Source organism: Ambystoma mexicanum, chromosome 13 (assembly GCF_040938575.1).
Source record: "Ambystoma mexicanum isolate Mex_15411 chromosome 13, UKY_AmexF1_1, whole genome shotgun sequence".
In the NCBI taxonomy this organism is placed as follows: Eukaryota; Metazoa; Chordata; class Amphibia; order Caudata; family Ambystomatidae; genus Ambystoma; species Ambystoma mexicanum.
In genome coordinates this window covers 621,395,837-621,421,018 of record NC_090938.1, presented here as the reverse complement: position 1 = coordinate 621,421,018, position 25,182 = coordinate 621,395,837, and the positions used below count along the sequence as shown (strand labels likewise).

Here is a 25,182-nt window from a genome sequence, read left to right as displayed (position 1 = left end):
ACTTGAGGGTTGTTCCTAGCATTAGTAACCTCTAATAATTGTGCTTGCTGCATTTGTAAAGCTTGTTGAAAAGCTAGTCTGTCTGCTTGGGCCTGTTGATTCTGCATTTGCAAGGCCTGCTGTAACATTTGTTGTCCCTCACTTAGGGTCTTGATAAGTTCCTCCATTGCGTTCTCTGTATCCCACTTCTGACACCAATCTGTGATGACCTGGCTTCAATACTGTATAAATTTAAGAACTGAGACAACAAATGGTTTGTATGGAATTCAACGAGAACCCAACTAACTTTATTAACAATGGTTTCCTCTTTTCTTTCAGAAATCGTTTACGTGAAAAGGATACGTTTTCACTGTTGGATCTGGACAGCTTTGTTCCAATGCGGTTTTCTCCTCTGCTCCCAGGTAAGTTGTGTCTCTTTTCTACTTTGACTTTTCCTTTGGGGATGTTGTTACTTCTAGTCTCTTTTCTCGCAGAGTACTCCTATATTTGTTTTCCTCGATTAATCAAACTTCTCCTCTCACACTTCTGCAGATATTTTTGGAGACGCTAATATTGGTAGACCTGGTTCCTAACACATCGATGTTGAGTCTCTGCAACTACTCCTCCATAGTTGTTCCAGTTCATTGGAGGTGCTAAAAACACCTTTGAGACTCCCTTCTTACGTGGTTTTTATGCATCAATATGTTCGTAAGATAATTCTGCAATTCGCTGCTTATTTATACAGCTCCGTATCCTAAACTTTATTAGGCAATCTGCTCCTTAAAATATCCATTAACTACAGTTGTGTCCTTATCGGTGGTTCCCAGCAGTCTATAATGCTTCCCCTCCTCCGAAGTTTGTCACTAACATCACAGCTCTCATGCAGTTCTTTCTGGACTTACTTATTCTCGTCCTACCGCTCCCTGTAGGCGAGGACCTCTGCGATCCGTCATCCCCTTCTTACGACTCGTAGCCGGTTCTGCACGGTTCCTCCAAGACAACGGCGTACGATCTCTCCCGTCGCGGTCACCTCCTCGATCAGCGTCTGCCCTCCGGATACGACGCCTTCGTTGGATCTGAGAGAGTGCCTCTCTCGGCAAAGTCAGCGACTACGGTCGTTGCATCGAACTTCTCCAGGATACCGGCGTCCCCTGCCGCTCGCCTCAGCCACGTCCACGATCAGCTTCGGCCCTCCAGACTCGGCTCCTTCGTTAATTCGGGGATGGTGCCTCTCTTGGCCAAGTCCGCGATCACAATCGCTTTATATAAAAAAAAACGTAGATCAAACCAAAACTCGGCAACCTGCGCAACGGCGCAACTTCGTATCGTTATTATAACTTCCAGGCCGGAGCCAACAGCTGTTCCTTCAAGCGAACCCCTCCTCAATACGCCCATGCGTAACCGTCCTTTTCTCCCTCCTCCGCTCGAGCCCCCGTCTCCTAGGTAACAACAAATGACAGCCTTGCCATTAGAGGAAAGTCCATACATGGATTAAATAAAATAGAACTTCCTGGTTATACATTCAAAAGACAATATGTATTACTGTACATGTGGTTTCTCCCATTTAAGGACAACGTCACAAGCTGACAAAGAAAATCTATAATACTGATTGTAAAATGTACTTGTGAAACAGGAGAAATTGTAGCATTTTGATCATACATTCGGAAAGGATATGTAACTTTATTTACTGTTGGATCAAAAATGTGGAATTCCTTGGAACAATAATGCTTGCAAACAGATCATGATGTTTTAGTAAAATGATGGCACACATTTTAATACTGGCTACAGTAAAATTATATTATTTTCTGTAATGTTGAGAAGAGGTGGCACAAATGTTTGAATTGTTTTTCTGAAGTTCTACAAACATTTTGGATTTTAGGATTAAGAAGCAAAACTAAGTTATTGAATTGACAAATAATTTACATTTAAAAAAAAACAAGATTGTTAGTTGGAAAGTTCTAAAGATTGTTAGGACTGTCTAACAAGTTGGAAGAGAGGAAAAGAGTGGTTCATATTTTTTGTGTTTTGCAAATTCTAAAGTTAACCTGCATTTTTAAAATTGTGAATGTGTCATTTCGGAAACATTTTTATAATATTATATATAGTTTGAATTGTGATTTAAATAGCTGTTGAAATGGGTTTAAAATATGTGAAGGGAATGTTTTAAAAAGTTTTAATTGCAAGACATTTCAAAAAGTAGAATGTAATTGAAATGTAGTATTGGCATGTTTGAAGATTTTACAATATTTATAAAATGCTGTTTACCATTTGTTAACATTTCCAGTTGTAGTTCAAAACACATTTGAGTTATTGCATGTATTTTTAAAAAAATGAGTTAGTATAATAAATGCATGATTTATTTCAAAATATTTGGATTTTTAGTTGAAAAGCCCTAACATTTTGGGGGGGATTTTTTATGTGAAGTTAGCCAAACACATTTCAGAATTAGGTAAAATATTCTGTTCAGATTATTATAAACATATTTCAAACATCTACAGTTTTGTTTAAATGTTACAGTTACTTCAACACTTGTCTTCGGGTTTTAACATAGTTTTAATTTTTTTTAAATGTTAGCCCATTACAGCCTGATTCACAAGGGGTTTTTAATGGTTTACATCAATTAAAAAAACACTTTGTGAATCAGGCCCTAAGACATTCATAATGGCTGTTAGAGTGTCTTTGAATATGTTGAAGAGGCTGTTTAGATATTGTAAAGAGTGTAATGCTTACCGCGTGAGTTTAAAAGTGTATTTTGGAACTAATTCATGTAGTTCTTCTTAAAATAACTCTAGAACATTTTAGTATACTAAAACTCTTAAATAAATAAGTTAACAAGTTGAAACTTTCATAAAAGCAGAGTCCCTAAATGTGGATTGTTTGTTTTTCTTTTGAACATAAACATTTTGCTGGTACGATTTAGAGCTCACCTAATAGGTGTTATTTGTGATCACTAGATTATAAAAGGCTGACTACTTAGAATAATATATTGTGTACTGTTCCCTGTATATTGTGTGCCTGTTTTACCTACTTTTAATTTTAGTTTTGGTATATTCTTGAATATAAGTTTGTAACCTCTGTTTCCATGGGTTTTAAACCTTCCTGGTTTTATCATGAGGTGGACATATTTGTTAGTATTATTCTTCTGCGGGCAAGTGAGTGGCTTCAGAGCAAAAATATGCTCTTTGATCTGTGCCTTGTAGGAAAAATGTTGGTAATCAATGGGTGACTTTCAAAGAAAATCAAAACATATTGGTTTTTTTTACAAAAATGAAAATAGAGCAGTCCTTTGCCGAACTGGTCATCAGAAAGTTTAGTTTAGCTGTCCATTTCCATAAATCAAAGTAGTTTAAAATGCTGGATACTTCTACATTACATTTACAAGCAAAGTATGCAATTGTGGAGATGTCTAGAGGAAAAAGGACTCCTATACGAAGTTAACACATTTGAAAAGTCCCTTAACATCGAACATCACATTTTTAGATGCTAAAAATGTGGGAAGCAATGAGGTTCTCACATTTCTTGTAACTTCTTATTTTCATTATGTTTTAAGAACGTTAATGTAATCTATTATTAGCTAATTGGAAAAATAGGGTGAATGGTATGCCTATGTGCCTTTCTTCGTTGTTCAGTTGTATTAACTCAGTATATAATTGTCATATGAAGGCCGGCTGCAAGAAACTAACTACGAATGATATCCAAATAATCAGTCAAAATGTAAAAATGGGACTACAAGGACTATTAGGGATTATAGGAAACACATCAAATTATGGAAAAGATTCATAGATGACATCCTATTGATCTGGACAAGTGATTTATTGACTTTTGATTCATTTGTACTATGGTTGAATGCACAAAATCCTTTTTTGAAATTTACTAAAACCATAAGCAATGATGAAATCAATTTCCTTGATTTGACAATTCTTGTGAACAAAGATGAATCAGGTCTATATGTTAAGCCATTCCACAAAGAGACTGATAAAAATTCTTTATTACTCTATTCGAGTTCCCATCCGAAACATACCAGACAAAACTTACCCTTTGGACAATTCTTACGTATTAAGAGAAATAGTAGCACTAAAAAAGATTTTGTGCAAGACGCCGAGAACCTGAAATGTAATCTGGCCGACAGGGGTTACCCCAAAAAGTTATTAAAACAGCATACAAGAGAGCTTCCAATAACAACAGAGAGGCACTATTAGAATACAAAGACAAGAAAGGAAATGATGATAAGATTGTGTTTGTTAGTACATACAGTACATTATCAAATGAAATCACGAAGATTATAAGACACAATTGGCATGTGCTAGAGAAGGGTGAGTGTACCCTAAGAGCACCGAAATGCGCTTTCCGAAGAAGCAAGAACTTAAAGGAACTTACTACTAGGAATGATGTATTTAGAAAACCCACCACACAAACTACCATTACAGAGCAATGGGGGCTCCCAAAAACTACTGGCCATAGTCCATGTGGCCAATGTAGGTGTGGTGCACAAACCAGACGGACAAAAGAAATTGACATGGGCCTAAACAAAAGATGGGAACAGCGAGTCCTTACAAGCCTTGGACACAAACCAGAAGAATTGAGATGGACAGTTGTGATGAAAATTGCCGAAACCCATGACTCTAATATTGATAAGCGTACTCTGAGTATACAAGAGCAAAAAATGATTTTTTTGACCAAAAGTTACCCCTTAGGATTAAATGAAAATATCGACTGGAGTGTATTTATCAACTAATACAAGTAACTTCTCTACAGGTATCAGTATGGAGCCATTTCCCTTGTTAACCAATAGTATATACTAATGCACAACATATTCCTAATACTCCATCAAAGATCTAGTGTAACCATTGAGTATGATATCAGATAGTCTCTACTTTTAGAATTTGGTTGCATCTAATTTAGACAGGAATTTGCGAAGACATTAGTGAATTTATTTTATTTATAGCTCGATTTGATCCCAATTGAGCCGGTACATGTCTTTTTAATAATACTCCTCCACGCATGTTACAGTTCGATAACTTTATTCCTTAACAGGATAGGGGTACAACTAGACGTGTCTTCAAGTGCACTTTGCTCCTTTCCCTGATCAAAATGGTGACTAGTGTGACCTCCGATAGCGCATGCGTAGGGACGACATCGACAATATGAAGTAATGAGGAAAATAGGCTACAAACGGAGCCATAGTGCAAATGCAGTTCCAGTTATCAGAAGCCATTTTTTACTTTGTTTCTACTTTCCTTACACACAAAAAAATCCCTCTTTTTTAGAATAGGATTACTCACCATAAATTTCAATATTTTTAAGAGGGTAACACGTACATGGTGCTCGTCAACATTCTATCTGATGACGAGTGTACCATCCTCCACGCATGCGTAGTCACGCTCGCCGTCGTGCTCAATACGATTGAGTTACCGTAGCAACGGTTGCTCACACGGCGTCCAACTGACAGCTCTAGCAGTCAGACGAACCCAGCGTCTGCAAAGCTCGCCCGAATTAGGTAAGATTATGCCAAGTATTGTCATAACGCCTACGCAGGTATCTGGTTGAACCAGGCGCAACAATGAACATATGTCCATTAGTGCACTATTTGAACGTTTATGATACGCTCTTTACAGCTAGCATTGTTATTGTTACTACATCCACCAGACGGTTCCGCGAGACTAATACCTCGCATTTTGCCCCTCAAGATCGTGTGCCTTTGAATAATTTAGCTGAATAATAATGGATGTAGCCCACATATTCTACGTAGGGACATATCCCGCGCAGCAATATTGAATTCAGACTGTTCTTAATCTTTACATGTTTTGAGCAAACAGCCTTCTTTTGCTTGGGACTTTTTCTTGAGCTCTGTTGTATTCCAACACAGTGCTAATTAAAGTCTGTTGTTTTAGGACTCATCTACCAGCCATACCTTTGTGACTTGTGATTAATAAGAGCACTAACTGACTATGACTTCGTACTATGGAGTTGTGAGCTGCCAGCCACAAGTAAGTCTGTTAACTCTGAGACTTTTTTGTCATTTTCTTCCATTTACGCTCCCAGTAAACTTTACTTTGACACTATTAGAGAGCCAGCCTATATTTTGCGACGAGAGACGATGGGACTATTTGTCCTGTATTTTGTTTATCTACAGGGCTTCATAAGGCCCTGACATTGAACATTCAAACAGCCTTTGAGGAGTGGTCTTAATGACACTAAGATACGGTAAGCATCTCCTAATACATCACAATATTGTTAATATTATTGATGTATTTTAGAGACCACATGTATTAATAAGGTGTGGTCTGTGTTTCTTTAAGGTTTGGCCTGGATATTCCCTTTGGGATTGAAACCATAAGGGTGAAGATAATTGCGCAATAGAATTGCAATTTGGGAATCAACAAACCACCATCCGCACTGCTACGACAACGTCAACTTGTCAAGTTCTTCCTTAGAGACCACTGCAAGACCGGTTTAAGGCGTTGTTACGCCCCGGTGTATCTATACCCCTGAAGAAGTTCCTTATAGTAATTCTAACCACTAGAGGAACGAAACATGTTGGGAAACTTGAGATACTAATATAAAGCATCAATAAAAGCTTAAGAATCTTGAATAGGTGAAACTCAGGTATTGACTAACCCAGACATCTAGACAGGAGGTACTCATTGTCAACAAAACAGTATCACCTATTGTAATATCAAGTGGTTCAATCCTATTGTAAAAATGGAGACTTGAATAACTGAAAGCTGTTCATATTTTTATGCACATTTGAATTGAGATCTCTAAAGGAGAGATACTGTGAAATTGCGTTTTTTGTACAATTGAAGCACATTTTGCACATTAGTATTGATGTGACGAACATCGCTATGCACTTTAGAGCACTGGACACTTTATGTTTTATGTGATGATTTTAACAAATCTATTTATTAAAAACTGTTTATGTTATTTTAATATTGTTCTATGAAGTCAGGTTGTATTTTCCTTGAACTTCTACTTGTCTTTGTTTGAATTGTCGTACACTAATGTGTGGATCCCTAATTCATCCAGTGAACTACATGCCATAAACCTAATTTAGGTGTGGGAGCTTTGTTGTTCTAACTATTAGGGATTATAATCTGATTCCATGCAGTGAAGGTGCTTGTGGATATCTGCCTATATGGTTTGTGTGCTTCCATAAAGTATGAGATCATAGTTTGGCCATGGGACCTTGGGCTGACATGAAGAGAGAGGGGCTTTGTTACCTGATGCCTTCACCTTCCAGGAGACGGCGGTAAGTGGCAATCTCCTGCTCCAGCCTCATCTTTACACCCAGCAGCTGCTGGTACTCCCCGGCATGATGCTCCATATCGGAGCGCACTCCGGCCAGTTCAGCCTCCAGGCGGTTGATGGCCCCTTGCAGCTTCTCCAGCTCTGACCCATAGTGTGCCTTGGTCTCAGCCAGTATACCTTCTGTGGAGTTTTTCTGTAATTTAAGACAGGTACATGCTATGAATTGCAGATGGAAATATGGGGCTGATGCAATTTCCAGTCACATATGCATGTGATGGCAATATCAGGCAACGTGCTCATTGAATTTTCTTGTAACAGAATGCCATTCTGAAGATGCTACAAATGGTATAAGCAATTTCTTCCTCCTTTACAAGAACAGAAGGGGCAGGGGCATAAATGGGGGTTGGGTAAGGGAAACCTAATGTGCAAACAGTAATCTTGGGAACTTTCCTTGGCTCGGTTGCCAAGTGGACGTAATGCTGGCATTTTGCAGCACTATAAATACATCTTAAAAACTGACATCAGCTAAGTGCACAGCAGTCTATTGATATTGATATATATATTTTATTTGTATCGCGCTCGTACACAAGTGTTTTAAAGCGTGACAAGGCAAGGGAGGGGAACAAGGGAGAACAATACAACAATCTTACTATGCACAGTGACATTGAGAACGTGCAAGTGCATGGGAGAAGGAAAGGGGAAAAGTACATGGAAGGGCGGAGAAGTGGAAAGTGCGGAGCAAAGGAGAAACAGATACATAATAAAAAATTAATTAATAATAGGAGGAAACAAACAGTGGTAGTGCAGCCAGAAAGTGGCAAGTGCTAGGTTTAAGGCAGCAGACAGGGTCTGTCTGATAAGTGCAGAGGGGGAAAAAAAAGAAAAAAAAAGGGGGGGTGGACTGTATCGTTAGGGTCCACGTGGCAGACATTAGAAATCCATTGGTACCTCTTACACACACATACGGAACAGCCCCCCTTTGTAAATAATATGTAAATGCCTGGGTATCTCCAGTTGAGTACAAAGTAAATAAAGCGTGCACTCCATCCATCTGCACACAGTCCGGCCGAATCATCCTTTAGGTTAGGAGGATCCCCCACCACCTACCATGAAGAAGCTGATCGCTGGTCTTACCATGCTCAGAGTAGACTGCAGCTCTATTTCCAGTGCCTGGAGTAGGCTCCTAAGTTCAGTGACCTCACTTTTAGAAGTCTGGGTGGTTTCAGTGTGGACGGCTACCTCCTTCTTCAACTCCTCGCTCTGTAGAACACAAAGGAATGATGAACGTCACTCACTGTCCCGCGAAAAGGATCTTAGGCAAGCAGGTGTGTAGGCTTAGGCAATGCATGCTGAAATAAGAACCATTCTGAATAGAAAAGCTGTAATGGTGCCTTGAAGTTGTGTCTTATCAGAGGTGAACTCTGAAGTCTAGATAAATAGATCATATGTTAGATTCCATAAATTAGAGGGAAGTTATGCTCTTTGGACTATATTGGAAGAGCAATGAAAGGAGGGATGTCTATCGTAATGGACTACATGTGGGGGTCCATCATTAGTTGGAAGTTCTGCTCAATGGACTATATTTGAGAACACTCCGATGAGAGGGAAATTTTGACCAATAGGCTATATGTTAAACTCTAAAGATTAGAGGAAGATTATGCTCTTTGGACTACATTTGAGGGGCATTAGTAAAGGGAAAGTCTAGGGCAATGGACTATAGTTAGAGGTCCATCGTTATATGGACGTTATGCTCAGTAGACTGTATTTCAGAAGAATATGTTGAGATGGAGGTCTATCTGTATGGATTATATTTGGGAGTCCATGAATTAGAAGTACATTAGAGTATACTTGAGGAGCAGTCATGAAATTAAGTCTAGTTTAAAGGGCTGTATTTTGCTGTCCATGAGTTCCAGGGAAGATATAGTCAGTGGACTATATCTGAGAAGCATTTATGGACCTGAGGCACCCACCTATCTCTGTTGCAATCTCTGTTCCTTCAATAGCCCCCTATTTATCCCCCTATTTATCTCCTCTTGTATTTCCGCTCTTCTGTCTCTTTCCACATTCTCCGCCCTCTCAGCTGACGATGCTGTAACATCTCTTTCTTCCTCCCTTTCCTCCTCACTTGATACCATTTATCCTGCTTTTCTCCCTTTCACAAATCCTCTCAACCTTGGCTTTCTTCTCATCTCTGTTAATTGCAGCAAGTACTGCGCCAACCTCCTACTCCTGATCATTCTCTTCACTCTACTCTCACTGCTGCTGACTTTGCAACATATTTCTCTGCCAAAGTTGCTTCTCTTTGTGCTACCATTGGTCCTACTGTCTCCTCTCTTTCTCTGTATTCCCCTATCTCTATAATCTCCTCCTTTCCCCATCACCAACTTAGAAACCTCAACACTTCTTACTCACTCACATCCCACTGGCTCTTCTCTCGATTCCATTCCATCTTCCCTAATTCCCAAAGTCTATCCTTCTCTTGTCTCGTACCTTACCACGTTTCTTAACACCTCTTTCTTGACCTCTATTGTTCCCTCCTGCTTAAACCATACCTCTATTCTCCCCATTCTTAAGAAGCCTTCGCGACCCCTTTGCCTTCTAATTTCTGGCCTATCTCACTTCTTCCTTATCTCTCAAAACCTCTTGAGGAACTCGTCTATACTCAGGTTTGCTCCTTTGTCAAGGACAACTCTATCCTTCCTTCACTTCAATCTGGCTTTCGTCCCTCACACTCAACTGAGACTGCTCGTCTCTCTGTTTGTAATTCTCTCATATCTGCACGTTGCTCGAAGCATTCCTCTCTGTTCATACTTCTAGACCTCTTTGTGGCTTTTGACACTGTTGACCACACCCTCTTTTTGGCCTCTCTAGCCTCATTTTGGTTTGACAACTCTTTCCTTGCATGGTTTAGCTCCTATCTTTCTGACCGTACGTATTCTGTCTGCTGGGCTAGTTCCTCTTCTCACACACTTCCCCCTCCTTCAGGATGTCCCTCAAGGCTCTGGTTCTTGGCCCTTTCCTCTTCTTCCTCTACACCTCTCCTCTTGCTGCTAATACCTCGTCCTTTGAGATCTCCCACCACTTCTATGCTGGCGACACCCAACTATTTCTCTCTTTCCCCACCTTTACTCCTGCCATTCACAGTAACCTATCTTCCTGTCTATTAAATCATGGATGCCAGACCACTTTCTGGTTCTAAACCCCTCAAAAACGGAAATTATTTTCTTTCCTGCCATTTCCTCACCTTCCCCTCCCTCCTCTGTCTCCATTCCCCCTTCCTCTTTACCACTCTCTAGTACTGTTCGCAACTTTTATACAGCCTTATCCTTCTCCCCTCACATCTCCACTATCTCTCGGTTCTGCCATTTCCATCTTTTTAACGTTTATAAAGCCTGGCCTTTTGGACTTTTGGTGCTAGCAAACTTCTCATCTCATCTTTATATTTTTCTTGCCTTTTTTACTGTTCTTCTACCTTCTTTGGTCTCCCCTTTCCCTTCTTAGCCCTCATAAATCCCTTTTCATGCATGCATCCATACATCTTCTCTACCCGTTATCTCCCGGCGACTCCATTTTACAATCTCTGTCTTCGCTTGGCTAGCTGACATTTTCCTCCAGCTCAAATTCAACTTTCTTTGTATGGTTTTTAAATCCCTCCACGGTTTTGCTCCCATGTATCTCTCTTCCTTGGTCTTCTTCTACACGCCTGCTCTCTCTCTTCGTTCAGAATCCCAGTTTTTGCTAACAGTCTCTCACCCCACCCCCCTGTGCCCAATCCCAGTTCCGTTCTTTTTCTTTTCTTGCTCCCTATCATTGGAACTCTCTCCCCCTCCTTCTCCGTTCTACTACCTCCTACTCTGCCTTTCGCACATCTCCAAAATCCCATCTTCTCCAATCCTAACGCCTAGCTGCTCTTAACCATATTAAACTTTCAGTGTATTTTGTCTTTTATTTAAACACTTCCGTGAAGCTACCAAATGTCATGTTAGTGTACTGTAACCATTTTTATGTCCAGCGCTTTGGCATAAAGCGCTTAATAAATAACAAATAAATAGAAATACAAATATTGAAGTCTAAACAGTAATCTACATTTCAGGTTGATTTAACTAGATAGAGGTTGAGTCCCATAGACTACTTTTATAGTTACTTTATTAAAAACATAGGGTCTGGGGACATTGTATGCCAGGGTGGATTAATTAAGAACTTGAGGGCTGTCTTTCATATTTTATAATGCAATAATGAGAAGGATTTTTTGTTATTCTTCATTTATACTCAGATATATACATAACATGAAAACAGCAGTAGTGAACAGAAACACACAAACATATCTTATAACAAGATAATATGAAAACACCAGAGATCAAAAAACAATTGCAAGCTCCAACCCCTCTCCCACCAACACTCAATGTCACAATGGAACTAGTACATATCTAAAAACTTTCCCCAACTTTTATCAAAAATCATAATTTTCCGCTGTCTCCTGTAAATTGTATTTTCCATGTCCGCTACTTTATACATTTCATCAATCCAATCTGCCGGTTGCGGAGCAAGCCGAGACGTCCAACCACGCAGAATAATTTTCTTACAAATTAAAGCTCCCATAAGAAGCCATTTCTTCTGAGATGTCGACAATGTATATATTAAATCGTCACAGCCAAGTATCATCGTCTTGAAATCAAGATCGATAGGCTCACCAAGCACTCTCACACACATACTGCAGACCAAAAGTCACGCACACATACACAATTCCAAAGCATGTGCTCCAATGTTCCTACCACACCTGAACAACCCCAACATTCACTCGAGTCCGACATACCCCTTTTCTCCAATCGTTCAGGGCTCCAGTAGACTCTATTAAGGATTTTGATTTGCCTCGATCTCTCACACAGGTTCAGCGATCAGAGAAATTGAGATCAGATCAGGCTGCCTTTGCAGGATTAAGCATTAATCAAGTGGCACTGTGGGCAGTACAGACAGTTTCAGGATCATTAATGAGAAGAAAGTCTCGGGAAGATAACTCAGGGGCAATGTGCTCACCTTGGAAGCAAGACGACACGGAGTAATGCAGGTTCGATCCCCGGGTCTGCGCTTAAAAACCTCTGGGTATTAACCGTGTTATAAATAACCTATCATATCAAGTTGGGATCAGTGGCCTTTAGATCAAGCTGTATAAATTAGAGGGTTTTGAGCTGAATGACTTATATTTTGGGGCGTGTAGATGCAATGAAATGTGGGCTCCTAGAACAATACTTTCCCCACATCAACGATGTGGGCAAAGTGCTCAGTGGATTACATTTAGACATTCACTCATGAGTTAAATGTTAACATCCGAGCACTTTGGAAAATGCGAACAGTGAACTATGCTTTCTGATTCCTCAATAACACAGATGCTGACCTTAGTACAATAGCTTTAAAAGCTTAATCATTAGGGAATGGTGTTGAATGACTATATTTTTGGGGTACAATAATGAGCTGGAATTTGTTGTCAGTGAAGCATTCTTCGGGTGTCATAATGACATAGAAAATGCACAGTGTGGACTAAATAGACAAGTTTGGCAAGTTTATTAAATCTCTGTCCACTGAAGGACTCAAGCCAAATACGAAGAAATGCAAATGACCTTTATAATAATTAAGAAAAAATGATAAAAAACAGGTCTCTGACCTTTAGACATCCAACTGCAGGGTTAAGATGACAGGCAGAACATGTTCCCTGGTATGCTGGTTATGGGAAATGTAGCAGAATGTCGTTAGGGCAGACTATTCCCTGCAGAAGGTATCACAGAAATGCTGCCCAAATCTGTCCACTGAAATATCACAGTAATTCCACGGATCATTAACAGGGGTGGACTGGCCTATAAGGAACTCTGGAGATTTCCCGGTGGGCCTCTGCACCCTGGGCCTCTTTTGTGTGGCATTTCCAAATGTCCTCATAGGAGAAGCATTGGGCTTGCTGAAAATGTGTCATATGGGGCCACTTTGAACATTATTTCCAGGGCCTCTTTTGGACCCCAGTCCACCCCTGATCATTAACTCATGTATTAAAATATCTCGCCAAACTTCTCTTGTCCGAGGACATTTACCAAGCCATGGGGCTGATTCACAAGTAGGTTACACTGAGTAACTCTGACTTACCCATGACTTAAACCTGGATAGGGCTGTTTGATTCACAAAAGAAGTTAACATCAGTAACTCTGGCCTACCTCTGACCTACTAGGAGTAAATCAAGAGTAAGTCAGGGTTACTCACAGTTACCTTTTTGTGAATCAGCCTGGAGTACTGCGCTACTACTTGCAATTTCACCTTCTGATAACATAAAACTCAAAGGCTTGAACTGTCTTTTGTTGAGTCTCACACTTTCCAAGCTTCTTTCCAGGAGCCAGTGGTTGCCTTCGTCACTTATCATGTAAGTGAATAAGTGATTTAGCAGCAAAGGCCCAGTGGCTTCCCTGGAGCAGTGCTCCCATCTGAGGAAAATCATCATTTAAAAGGATGGAGCTTGAGCTTCATCGATTATTGTATTGGAGCATCCTTAAGATAGCAGTAAGGGTCAGGATATCCATATTCGGTGTGCATGACGACAACAGATGTTGAGCTCAAAGACTGTACGGAGACTTCAACACTACCCTGACATTTCAGCTCAGAGGCTGCAGTAAGCAAATAGAAGTTGAGCTCAGACGGCCACATTTCTGAGAGCATTATAACATAAATAGCTGTGCCATCCTGCTTAGACTGCTGCACAACCGTAGAAAAACCACAGCCTTCTTGAAGGAGGGGGTGGGGGTGTGTTTTTTATGGGTTAAAGAAGAATGAGGGCACCAGTGACAGAGGCATCCCCCAAGGTGGGGACTGGCTTGGTATTTGGAGGCATGGATTCTCATCACATGTATCCTGAAAAAGTGTCGCCATTCCTCTGAGGGTGCATTCTGCTTACAGGGGTGCTGGTTTTTCCTACAGAAATTCCCAGGACCAGAAGGCCGGGCTGCATGGGCAACGACTGTGTTTGGAATGTTCTATTTTGGTTAATTAGCGCTTATGCACACTGTAACAAGTGCAGCACAGCCGACCAAGCAGTGGCAGGAATATGCTAAATTAAAGGTTGCTTGGCGCACATAGAAGTCCCACATCATGGGTTTTAATCTGAGCGTAATCCTTTTCAAGGAGGAAGGGCATTTTGAGAGCGAAACAACATGTTGTGCCTTCACACCAAAATAAAATAAATAAATAAATAATATAAATGATTCTCTGATAGGCTGTAATTCCCAGATGAGAGTCTTGCATGCTGCTATAGCACTCTTTCACAATACCCATATGAGAAATGGGGAGGGCACAAAAAGCAGCAACATGCACACCTGACCAATATGCAAAAAGAGCATGTAGGGATTAGAGGAATGACCACGGCTCTTTGTATTCGACAAACAATTGTTTAGTGCTCATTTAATTTTTCAAACCCCTGACCCTAACATTGAAGTGATTCTAGCCATGAACCATTTAAGCTCAATCAATTTGCTTCAGAATTTGGAACTGGGGATAAAATGGCTGCACAACCTGACGCTGCTTTTGGTCCCACTGTACATGAGGAGACCCTCACCTCACAGAATATTAGAAGAGGAGGAGGGTCTGGATCCCAGGCTGAGGATATCTCTGGGTATGTGTCTATGTGCATTCCGTGTCCTCAAAGCACGTGTATACTTTAGAATTATAAATGAATATACATATATATATATATATATATATATATATATATATATATATATATATATATATATATATATATATGTGTGTGTGTGTGTGTGTGTGTTGGATTATGTGTTATTTGATGATGTGCAGACTGTATGGGAGAGTCTCACTAAGTTTAGCATTGATTTCAGGAGTTGTCAGAATGTCCGTGTTACTTGCTGTGCAACCACAGTCTTTTCTTCAGTCCTACCACCAGTGGAAGTGCCAAAATGGACCAAAATCACATTCTAATCCGACTGAAATTATTGTGTTTGAGGCACCCCTACTCTATTCCGTAGAATATTTTGGCCAGATTCCATGCTGGGAGTAATGGCTATAACCATTTGTTTCCAGCAACTCACTTAGGAGAGAATCTTCATGTCCCTGATGCTAAAAAGCAGGATTGCAGGAGTAAGTGCCTTAATGACTTCACTTCAATAGCCTGCATTCGGAATCATCAGGTTATGTCTTTCAGGAATACTCTAGCAGGAGAGTGAGGCTTAATCTTTGGAAACAGGAGCTATATCTACCACTCTGCTCACTCCTGTGTCTTCTAAGGCACAGTGTACCTCACATCGACCCTGTCATAAGCAAGTCTCTCTGTTGCTTATCAACAAGTGCCATAATCACAGGGAAACATGTGCCCTCGTGTGGGCAGATGGCCAACATTTACCAGCAGAGACCCACCAGGAGACAACGGAGGAGGCATGACTTCTCCTATCAAGCAACAAAAGCTATGGAATGCGTTTCCTTGCACAATCCCCACAACCCAGACTACATTGAAACAGGAGGTCCATAAAGGCATGGCTCTTCCCACTTCCCACTGAACCCGGAGGTGCTCCTATGTCCTGTCCTCACTTTGGCACTGCCATAAGGCCAATCTGGAAGCAGTAGAAAACTTAAAATATAAAAACCTTAAATAATGAGACAATTAAAGGTGCTCAGGCAGATAGACAAGCCTAGATGAAGCAACTTAGGAACCAAATACTTCAAGCTGTCGTATCCTTGCCTTGACACTCGTTTCTTTTCCCATGTGTTGCATCCTCTCCATAGGCTTGACACTTGCGAAGGGTGTCCCTGCACGCTATTTCATGTCCTCATGTCCTCAGAACACAAATCACCGAGAAGGACAGCCCCAATGCAAGAACACTTCCAAGTGAGTCCGGGGCTGTTGTGTGTTGCTCTGCTTCATTAACCCGAAGAGCAGGCTCCAAAATCCCAAATAGGCCCAGAGGTATCAAACTCAGTCCAAACAAGACTCAATGATGGAGTAGACAAATTGCACGGCAAAACCCAGCTTTATTCACATCAAGACAAAGCCGGGGCAGCATACAGGCATTCAATTCTCTGCTGCTCTCAACAAGTGTATAATACAAAAAATTGCTAAAGTAGTAGAACACTTCATTAATGATGTCAGAACGTTATATCAGTTCACAAAATCCATGGGGAAGGAGGATAGGTTAGTGGGTTTGGCTGTATATAGATTCTTTAGGGGATAAACATTTAATTGGGTTACAAGTATCTGATGGCTCCATCTGGAACCACCTCATATTGATAAAGTTTAAAATGCATCATCTCTACCCCAAGTAGTTGGTTGGCATACTATTTCATGGGCGGGGCAACACCAAGGATTTTGATAGGTTGGCTCCTTACTAACCAACCTTGGACACTTGACAGGTCATCAAAATATAAGCCAGACCTAGAGTGGGGGAGAGAGGCCCATGGACTGCTCTTCTTCCAATTAAAAGTTACCATCCCTCATTCTCAGGCCAAAAGACCGGGCAATCCCTTTGTATTTGACTTTGTGCAGTGATTTGTGTCTATGTTTGATTTTAGGGAGTATCGCAGGTGCCATATCTGTGCTCACCTCTAATGAATGGACAGTGTTTTCCATGTCTGGGTAACGTGCGAAGAGCCGTGCATGAATTTGAATTACCGTCTATTTATTAAGGGTTTAGCTAATATCAATGTCTTTCTTGTGTTTTCTCTTGCCACTCGGGACACTGTTGGGTTATTCTTCATGGAGTCTTTTGGCTTGCTGTTATACTGCACCTGGCTATCAAAGGCTGTATGTGCTTTTCTGAAGACTTAATCTATGAGTATGCTGCGTGCGTCTTGGGAACCGTTATCTTGTGCCTTTGTTCCACTGTTTTCATCCCCCCATATTTCCTCTAATCTTGGTACTTATTGCCAGCTACTGTCTAAACTCCGCACAGATATGTCTTTTTGTGGATTCAGCCTGTTGAGCCTTTCGAGGAAGCCTTGAGGCCTTTGCTATTTCTGAGACATACTGTGGCTTCCATTTTTAAGACGATGGCTACCCAACTGCACTCTCATTTCCATGTTAGCGAGATATATTCACGTGTTGTTCATGTTGCATTTACCTTATACATTGATCATGTTAATATACTTCCTGTCTTATGGATGCAATGTTAGTATTATTCCTGTCTAAAGGCATACATTAACTATTGTACGTGTTCTTCTTGTGGAGTCCATATTTGCTCTGTGTCTAATGAATGCACTTTTACTGTTACAACGTTAGTCATCTTCAGATCACATCGTCCCCAGGCCCTGCTGTACCAGTGAGGGATAAGGGAGGAAGGGCTGTCTCAGGGAGTAACGTATCTCATCTTTGCGGTATTGGTGTGGATAGGGGCAGAAGCTATGGATGACATATTCAACTGTCTCTCAACAAACCCAACATAACTGGGGTAGTTTGTGCAAGAAGGCAGTCAAAATGGTCATTCAAAGGGGCGTGAAGGTTGGATTTGTGGATCTTCAGCGTCAATGTTGCATTGGCTCTCGCAGGCTGTTGCTACTTTGGTGAGCCAGATTTCGAGAACCCACTCCCACTCAGTTTAAGCTTTTTTTAACTATATTTCCGAGGAACAATAATCAGAATGAAGTTGGGATCCATACACAACATTTGGGTGATAGTTCTAACACTCTCCTAGGCCATCCTACAATCTCAAGGAGGTCCACTCACCTTTGCCTGGTACATCCTCTCTGCCTCACTTCGGTTCTTTGCGGTGATGGCCTCGTATTGGTCCCTCATCTCGGCAAGCACCTTCTGCAGATCGATGTTAGGCCCACAATCCAGAGTCACATTGACCTCGCCGCTCATGTTGCTGCTCATGTTGACCTGGTCCTAAAACAGAATAAAATAGGTTACTAAGGAGCTTGGGGCACCTCTACAGAGAGTATGAGGAACCAGGAATACATGTGTAGGCAGTGTGAGGATCTAAGGGAACCTGAACAGACAGTGTGAAGACATTGGGGCAGATAAATAGACAGTGTGAGAAGATGGGCACCGTAATAGACACTGTGAGGAGCTGCGGACACATGGCAAGGCAGTGTTAAGCTCTTGGGGCATCAAGATTGAACATATGAGGGCATCGGGGCACATGAACGGATAGTGTGGGGACTGTGAGATGGATAAAGGGACAGTGAGAGAAGCAGGGGCTCCTGCAAAGACAGAATAAGGAGCAGAGAGCACCATGATTGACAGTGTTAAGAGTTTGAGAGTAGGGAGCTTCAGACTTTAATAATGTGTGTGTTTTATTAACCACTCGTTATTCCAACATTGAAGTGATGAAATGCTGGGTAGTTTCTGCAGGATTTCGAAGCTGGGACCCACAGGGTACACGCAGATCTTGGGAACTACTGCTTTCTACACCAAGCTATCGTTATCGTCCCCAATACATTTTGCTAGTATTTCAGATGAAAATACCACCAAACGTGTTGTCCGTTACTGCCACTCAGTCTGGCGGGTTTGCAGCCTGGGTGCAAGCAGGGTATTGTTTTGAGGAATTATGGCAGCCGGTAAATGTCACTGTGAAAGTTCTGCCAATTGTTAGTGTTAAAGTGGAGGAAAGACCTTCAGCTGCATGCTGGAGATGTCTCCTCCACTTAACCAGCAATGATTGGAAATGTGACGTGCGCGAACGTGGCAGTAATTCCTTTACCACTACTTTGCTGTCATATTTACCGCACCAGCAAATTCGGAGCCTCTTCATGAGTTGAGTGGTGCAGTTCAAAATGGCAGTAACAGAATTACCACTGCATTACCACAGCATTACCTCACCACCCAACTATGGTTTTGGTGGTGGGGTGCAGGAAAAACCTCCGGCAAATTGCTGTAGGTAATTCCGCCATTTTACTGCCAAAATACGACCATTTTGTGCAATTAAGGCCAGCGGAATTACCTCCAGTGTCAATTCCACTGAACTCACCATGGAGTCTTATGGACTCCATAAATAGGGACTAACACTGCCATACCACCAATTGTAACCCGGAGGTAATTCTGCTAGACCAAGTGGCAGTAATGGTAAATCCATTAGGTGGTATCTGGGTGGATTTACTGCCGAGATACCACCAAACTTGCAATGTGTCCCTATATTCTCTTCATGTCAGTTAGGACCCATTGGTGAAACAAGTGGAAAGGATTTCTCCCCAAACATGTTTATACATTTTTCATGATTCTGTTAGATGTATAGTTTTGCTTTATTTTACAGTTGCCTTTGGTTACCTTGAGCAGCACGTTGCTTTGAACTTGTCAGACCAGTGTGGGATTAAGGTCTGACTGCCACCTGGCAGTTCGCATCAAGCCTTTCCTAATGAGCGAGAGGCTATTTTTAGTCTCGGTTGCCGTTGACACCTGGGTTTAGAGAGCAATTAAGCCAAACACTGTTGCTAACAATGCCAAGCAACATGTCAAGAGATTTCCACACATTGAAGCCATAGAAGAGGCGCCCCATTCTAGGGCGCGGCACTGTTACATTGCCGCCTAGGGTATCTCACTAGGGGATGCCACATCGGCATACTGCGTCCTTACAATCTGCAAGCGTGGCACCCTTTATACTTATTAATTTGTCTGTATTTCATAATAAGCATGGTGGCGGAGGCATTCCCTGCGTAAGATGCTTTTTTACAATATGTAATGGTTGCATGGATGATATTTGCCAGCAGTGCCCTGGGCGGGGTGTAGCATGAGGGGCTAGGCCTGCCCCCTTTCCTATAGGGTTCAACCTGCCATTGTGTGAGGTAACAGCACGCAGGGAGCCCCGCACTAAGCCCAGGTTTATATGGTGCAGGCCCACACACAGGGGTATTGCTAGGTCTGGAAAAGATCCAGGGTTACGCTAATGTCAGGACTGTCGGGGCTAGCTAGCTTTTTGGGTGTAGCCGCTGAGTTTCTATCCAGGGCTACAACCAAAAAACCTGGGGCAATGGGCCACACGGTCATGAAATTGTGACTGCAGCACTGTTTGGCAGAAAAGGAAGTGAGGAAAAGTCTCTCTGTTAAGGATGGCAGACAATATACTACCCTACACCCAAGCGCATGCACACCCAGGACCTTCCTGGTTCTTGTGGTTACCACGTGTGGCCTCTTGGTGTTTGTGTTCGGTGTATTCTGTGGTTCGAATCCACATAAGGGCCAACTCAGCCTTTTATCCTTCTGAGGTCGAAAGAACAAGTGCCATTCAGGTAGATTCTACTAAGGCCTGTTAGTGACCGTGTTAAAAGTCCTCCAAACTATATCTGAAAAGCGACACTAAAAGAAGATATTATTCTGGCACGGAAATGTATTTCTTGGTTTAAAACAAAATGTAGATTACAAATACAGTTGTTATTTTTACACTGCCCGTGGTAGTACTGTTGCCATTTCTTGTTAGTATTTAGTCTATCACCTCCAGCCTGCTTGTGTGGCTGCACCAACCTTCCCGCTGCCCAAAGTGCACCGTGGCCTACCCCCTTGTGGCTGTTCTTCAGGTCAATCAGCTCCTCATTCAGGCCTTCAATCTCCATCTCCAGGTTGCTATTCCTCAGGGTGAGCTCGTCGCGTGCTCTGCGCAGCTGATCGGTGTCCCGCTCCAACCCCTGTCGCATTGTCAGACACGACGCGTACCTAGCAAAAGCAAGCACAGTGCAGTACTTCCTGAATCATATCACTGGTCATGTCACACTCTTGGTTTTGTTGCAGGCCCCATCACCCAGGGATGTCATTTAGGGGTGGCCAGGGGTCGCAATTGCGACCCCTGACGTCTCCCTTGCTACCCCTGTGGTCTCCCTTGCTACCCATAAAAAGCTCCTAGGGCGGTGCCAGTGCCATGTGGCTCTTAGCTTAAGGAGTGGCAGGCTATCTTGTTCAGGACTCTTAACAAAAATAATTTAAAAAACAGTGACCCTAAATAAGAAAGAATAGGAATACCAAATAATTTGACTTTCTGGAATTCTATTAGTTAAAGGTTTATTTCAGGAACACTTCAGGGGGTTAGTCACTGATTTAGTCTGTTCTTAAACACCTCAACTCAGCCTTTCATCCTTCTGAGGCGAATAAATGAGTACCAACACTGGTTGGGTGATATTGTATGTATCTTTGTTCTATATAAAGTGCTTAAGCGTAAGTGCTATATAATAGCACATCATTATCAATTGGCCATGGACGTCTGCTTGCATTCACAGTAATTTGGTAAAATGGGCCTATGCACACTGATCTTAATGATACATATGGTGATCAATTCTTGTATGAAATGTATATCACATTATAGTGATATCATAACCATATTTTTCATAGTGTACTTAGGAACAATGCTATGTGATGCCACTTCCTGTTTTATCAAGGGGTGAATGGTCGTGTTCCATCGCTTCGAGTGATATCAGTTCGGGTGGGGTCAAATGACATCACTTCCTGTGATGTTATCAAAGGTCAAGGGTCATGTGATGTTATTTCCGCTACCCCTGGCATTTTGGTGAAATGACGTCCCTGCCATCACCTTCCTGGTATCATCACAACTCTTGTCCTGTTTAGGTAGGTAAACAGAACCACTGATTTCATCGTGATATGGGGGGAGACTGTTCTTCAAGCTCATCAAAATGTTTCCCAAAAAGAACATAAGACACAGGTTTACAAAATTCAGGTTGGATAAGCAGGAGCTAAAAGCAGCTCCTGAGTATCCAGCATTAACCAGTGACTGGGAGCTACCACGTGGGAACGAGGAGTTAGTGCACAACGTTCCTCAAATCTAACTTCTGCATAAAATGGAAACCTATCATTTGCTCCATTATGTATGTCCCCTTATGTTTTACATTTTGTAAAGATGTATCCTAATGCTTACTTATAGTTTGACCCAAACAAGCAGAGTTAAATTCACATAGGTGTGTTAGCTCAGCTTCAGTGGCCATGGGGAGCAAATGGTAGCTTGTGGTAGCTGTTGGTGTCAAGCTAACCAGGCTGTTCTAGGCTACAAGAAGAAGCAAAATGCTTCCCAGATCCCCTCAATTTCACATCCTGAGGCACATGCCCATGAAACGCAAATAATGTGCAAGAGACCAATTTAAGACTGTTGCGGATTATGCAACTAGTGCAAGATTTATTAGGACCGCCTCCCTTGATGTTCTTACTGCTTGTGGTGAGCTGAGTGGGTTAATGGTCATTTGTCACAACACTCACCCTCACAATAAAAAGGCATAAAGTCTAAATGTTGCAAGACATATATACCAAGATAAAGAGCTGCTCACCAGGATGTGAGGCTTTGGATGTTCTGCACAGAGCTTATGCACTGAACATTCTCACTTGCCTGAGCCCCATGAAGAGCTAGTTGTGGATGAGAGCTCGGTTCGGGAAAAGCTCTTGCTTGGAGTTTCCTAGGCTAGTCTGGGGGGTTTGGGACGAAGCAGCACCCTGGGAAGACAAGCATTGCTGCAGCGCAGCTCTGTCCTGTTAAGGCCCGTTCCCTACCCTGAGTATAACTGATTTCAGTAGTAACTGAGCAGCGAAATGCTGAATAATTTTTATTGCCATTCCTGAGATTTTGCAAAACACTTCAAAATGTCTAATTCTGTTTTTTACGTTATGAGCTTAAAATGCTACAAGTGAATGGCTCCGATCACCAAATCCTCTGCTTTCAGCCACAAAAATTCTTGCACGGCTTTCAGAAATTGAAAGATAAATCACAAATAGAAGTTATGAAAAGTTTAAAAGTTTACTTTTGCAAATTCTCAACTCTTCCTCAATTTGACTTTAAGGGAACTTTATGTTAAACAAATATTTCTGTTTCCCATACACCTCTTAATCTTTTTTTGGAAAGGTAATGGAAACAGAGTTAAATGCAGGAAAGTAGACCAGAAGTTTCAATGAAAAAATAAATTAGATTGCTTGTTACCGTCTATTTTTTCAAGACCATGGGCCTCTATAAAAGGAAGGCGGCCGCGGAATGAACGGTGCCGGTAAGGTACCGGCACTGTTCATTCCGGGCTGCCATATTACGAGGTCTGCAGTGGGTCCCGCTAATGGACGCCTGGCCAGACCAGACGTCCTTAGTGGGACCCGCTAGCAGACCAGGATGCTAACAACGGCCCGTCATTAATGGGCCTGTTGTTAGCATCCTCCCCATTCCCATTGAGCCCTATGGGGGATGTACCGGGTGCGGGTGCGGGTCCCGAGAATGGGAATTACCGGGCCCGCCAATCTCGTGGTGAGGCCCCATGTGGTTAAATAGAAGGGCAAGATTCGGCCAATGGCACTCGTTCCAATACATCATGACACACAACTACACTGGCAGTGCTTTTGAATCATTTATAGCCTCATCTATTTTCCTTTGACTTCTTCAGGCATTATAACATTACTGCAACCAATTAACTGCGCCTGCCGAAAATGTCGATTGTCGCAGTACCCATTTCACCCCATATATATGTGGGGGATTGGTACAGTAAGTATGTTATGTTGGACATAGTGGGGCCATCCGCGCGTCTCCCCCCGCATATATAAGGGGTAAAAAGGGTACTGCAAGAGTCGACATTTTCAGCAGTCGCAGTTAATTGGTCGCAGTGATCACATTGATCCCTTATTTAAACAGTTTCTGATGAATTATGGGCAAACTTTAATTCCAGTCTTCTTTCAACTTGTGTATTTAATATCAGCATTTTATAACATGCTGCAATGGGTACGTGTCTTCAAAGCACCTAGTACTTTTATCAGAAGTGGGAACAAAAGTTGATAGACCTGAGATAGAATGTACGCGGGGAAGCCACCGCGGTGCACTCTCTCACGTGTGGTAAGTTTTCACTCATTGTGTGCATCTAACATGGCGGCGTGGAGGGCACTTACTTCAACTTAAAGTCCTCCAAGGCCAGCTGAGCATTGTCCATCTGTAGCGTCAGCCCATGGTTCTCCAATGTGGCAGCGTGAATCTGTAACGTAAGGGAAGGGTTGTGACAGTCATGAATGCATGTGTTTGGAGGCCTGGGCATGGAGGCCAAGCCTGGGAAGCAGGACGACATTAGAGAACTGTCACAGCAGGTTGTGGCCTCACCATCCTTAAACCGAGCACTTCCACCCCAAGTTCCCGCATGTGCCTGATTATAAGGAGTGGTCTCCAAGCAAGAGAGTTGAATTTTGATTTTCCCAGGGGGGTTATGGGGTGGGGGGTTGCATTTGCTGGTGGACAGATTTTCAGGAAGTCCCATTAAAAGCAAACAAAGCTCAGATGGCTTTCCCCGGGGGTTCCTGGGCCCTGGAGCACCCGTGTACTCGGTGCCGGTGCTGCCAAGTGTGCTTTGCCTCACTCGAGCTTGCATCTTGGCCCAATTTGCTTGTCTGGAGAGATCCCAACATTGTCAGTAGACATTGAATATGATATTGCATTTACTTCAACAACTGAGTTTGAGGACAATTATGAATGGAGAGAGGTACAGAAATGGGTTACTTGCAAAATCCCTCCTCTCTGGCACCGTTCAGAAAAGTGTGATATTACTGTGCCTTCTGACTCATGCTAGGCAGACACCCTATATGTTAATTTAACTGAATTGTACAGCTATACATAGAGGAAGGCTGGGATGTTGTAGGTTTGTGATAGGTTTGCTGGCCCCGACCCTCTTTCTATTGGCCTGAAGTCATGCCCTTTGATGTAGAAGGGGGGCACAATTCCATGTAAGCCCAGTGTTATACTCAACATGCTGTGTCTCTGCGACTCCATTAGCTCTTTTAAAGGTCCAGTGCCCTCATTTTTTGAAGCTCAGTTGCATTTCCGGTCTTCTCGAGTGAAGGAGATGCTTAAATGCAAGGGCTCGATTTGTTTGATTTGATCCTGTGCATGCGTATTGCAGAAACAGAATATTTTTGGGGAAATGTTGCCGCCTGGCTCATACTTTACTGAAGGACCTGCCATTTTCAAATGCTGGCCACTAACACAATTTGGTAACAACAAGGTGCTATTTTATCATAACCCTATACAAAAGCAG

General features: G+C 42.1%; 1 protein-coding gene across 2 annotated transcripts in view; it reads right to left on the bottom strand.

Moving 5' to 3' along the window:
• Window positions 1-25,182, bottom strand: part of LOC138521570 (keratin, type I cytoskeletal 19-like) — a 58,703-nt gene that overhangs the window by 11,254 nt on the left and 22,267 nt on the right. Inside the window, exons 3-7 of one of the 2 annotated variants that reach the window (XM_069634513.1) lie at window positions 24,050-24,132; window positions 20,692-20,848; window positions 17,927-18,088; window positions 8,362-8,487; window positions 7,200-7,420 (exon numbers count right to left, since the gene is read on the bottom strand). In XM_069634513.1, the coding sequence (XP_069490614.1) occupies window positions 7,200-7,420; window positions 8,362-8,487; window positions 17,927-18,088; window positions 20,692-20,848; window positions 24,050-24,132 (749 nt within the window). The remainder of the gene's footprint in view (window positions 1-7,199; window positions 7,421-8,361; window positions 8,488-17,926; window positions 18,089-20,691; window positions 20,849-24,049; window positions 24,133-25,182) is intronic. The other variant, XM_069634514.1, reaches the window with a different exon arrangement.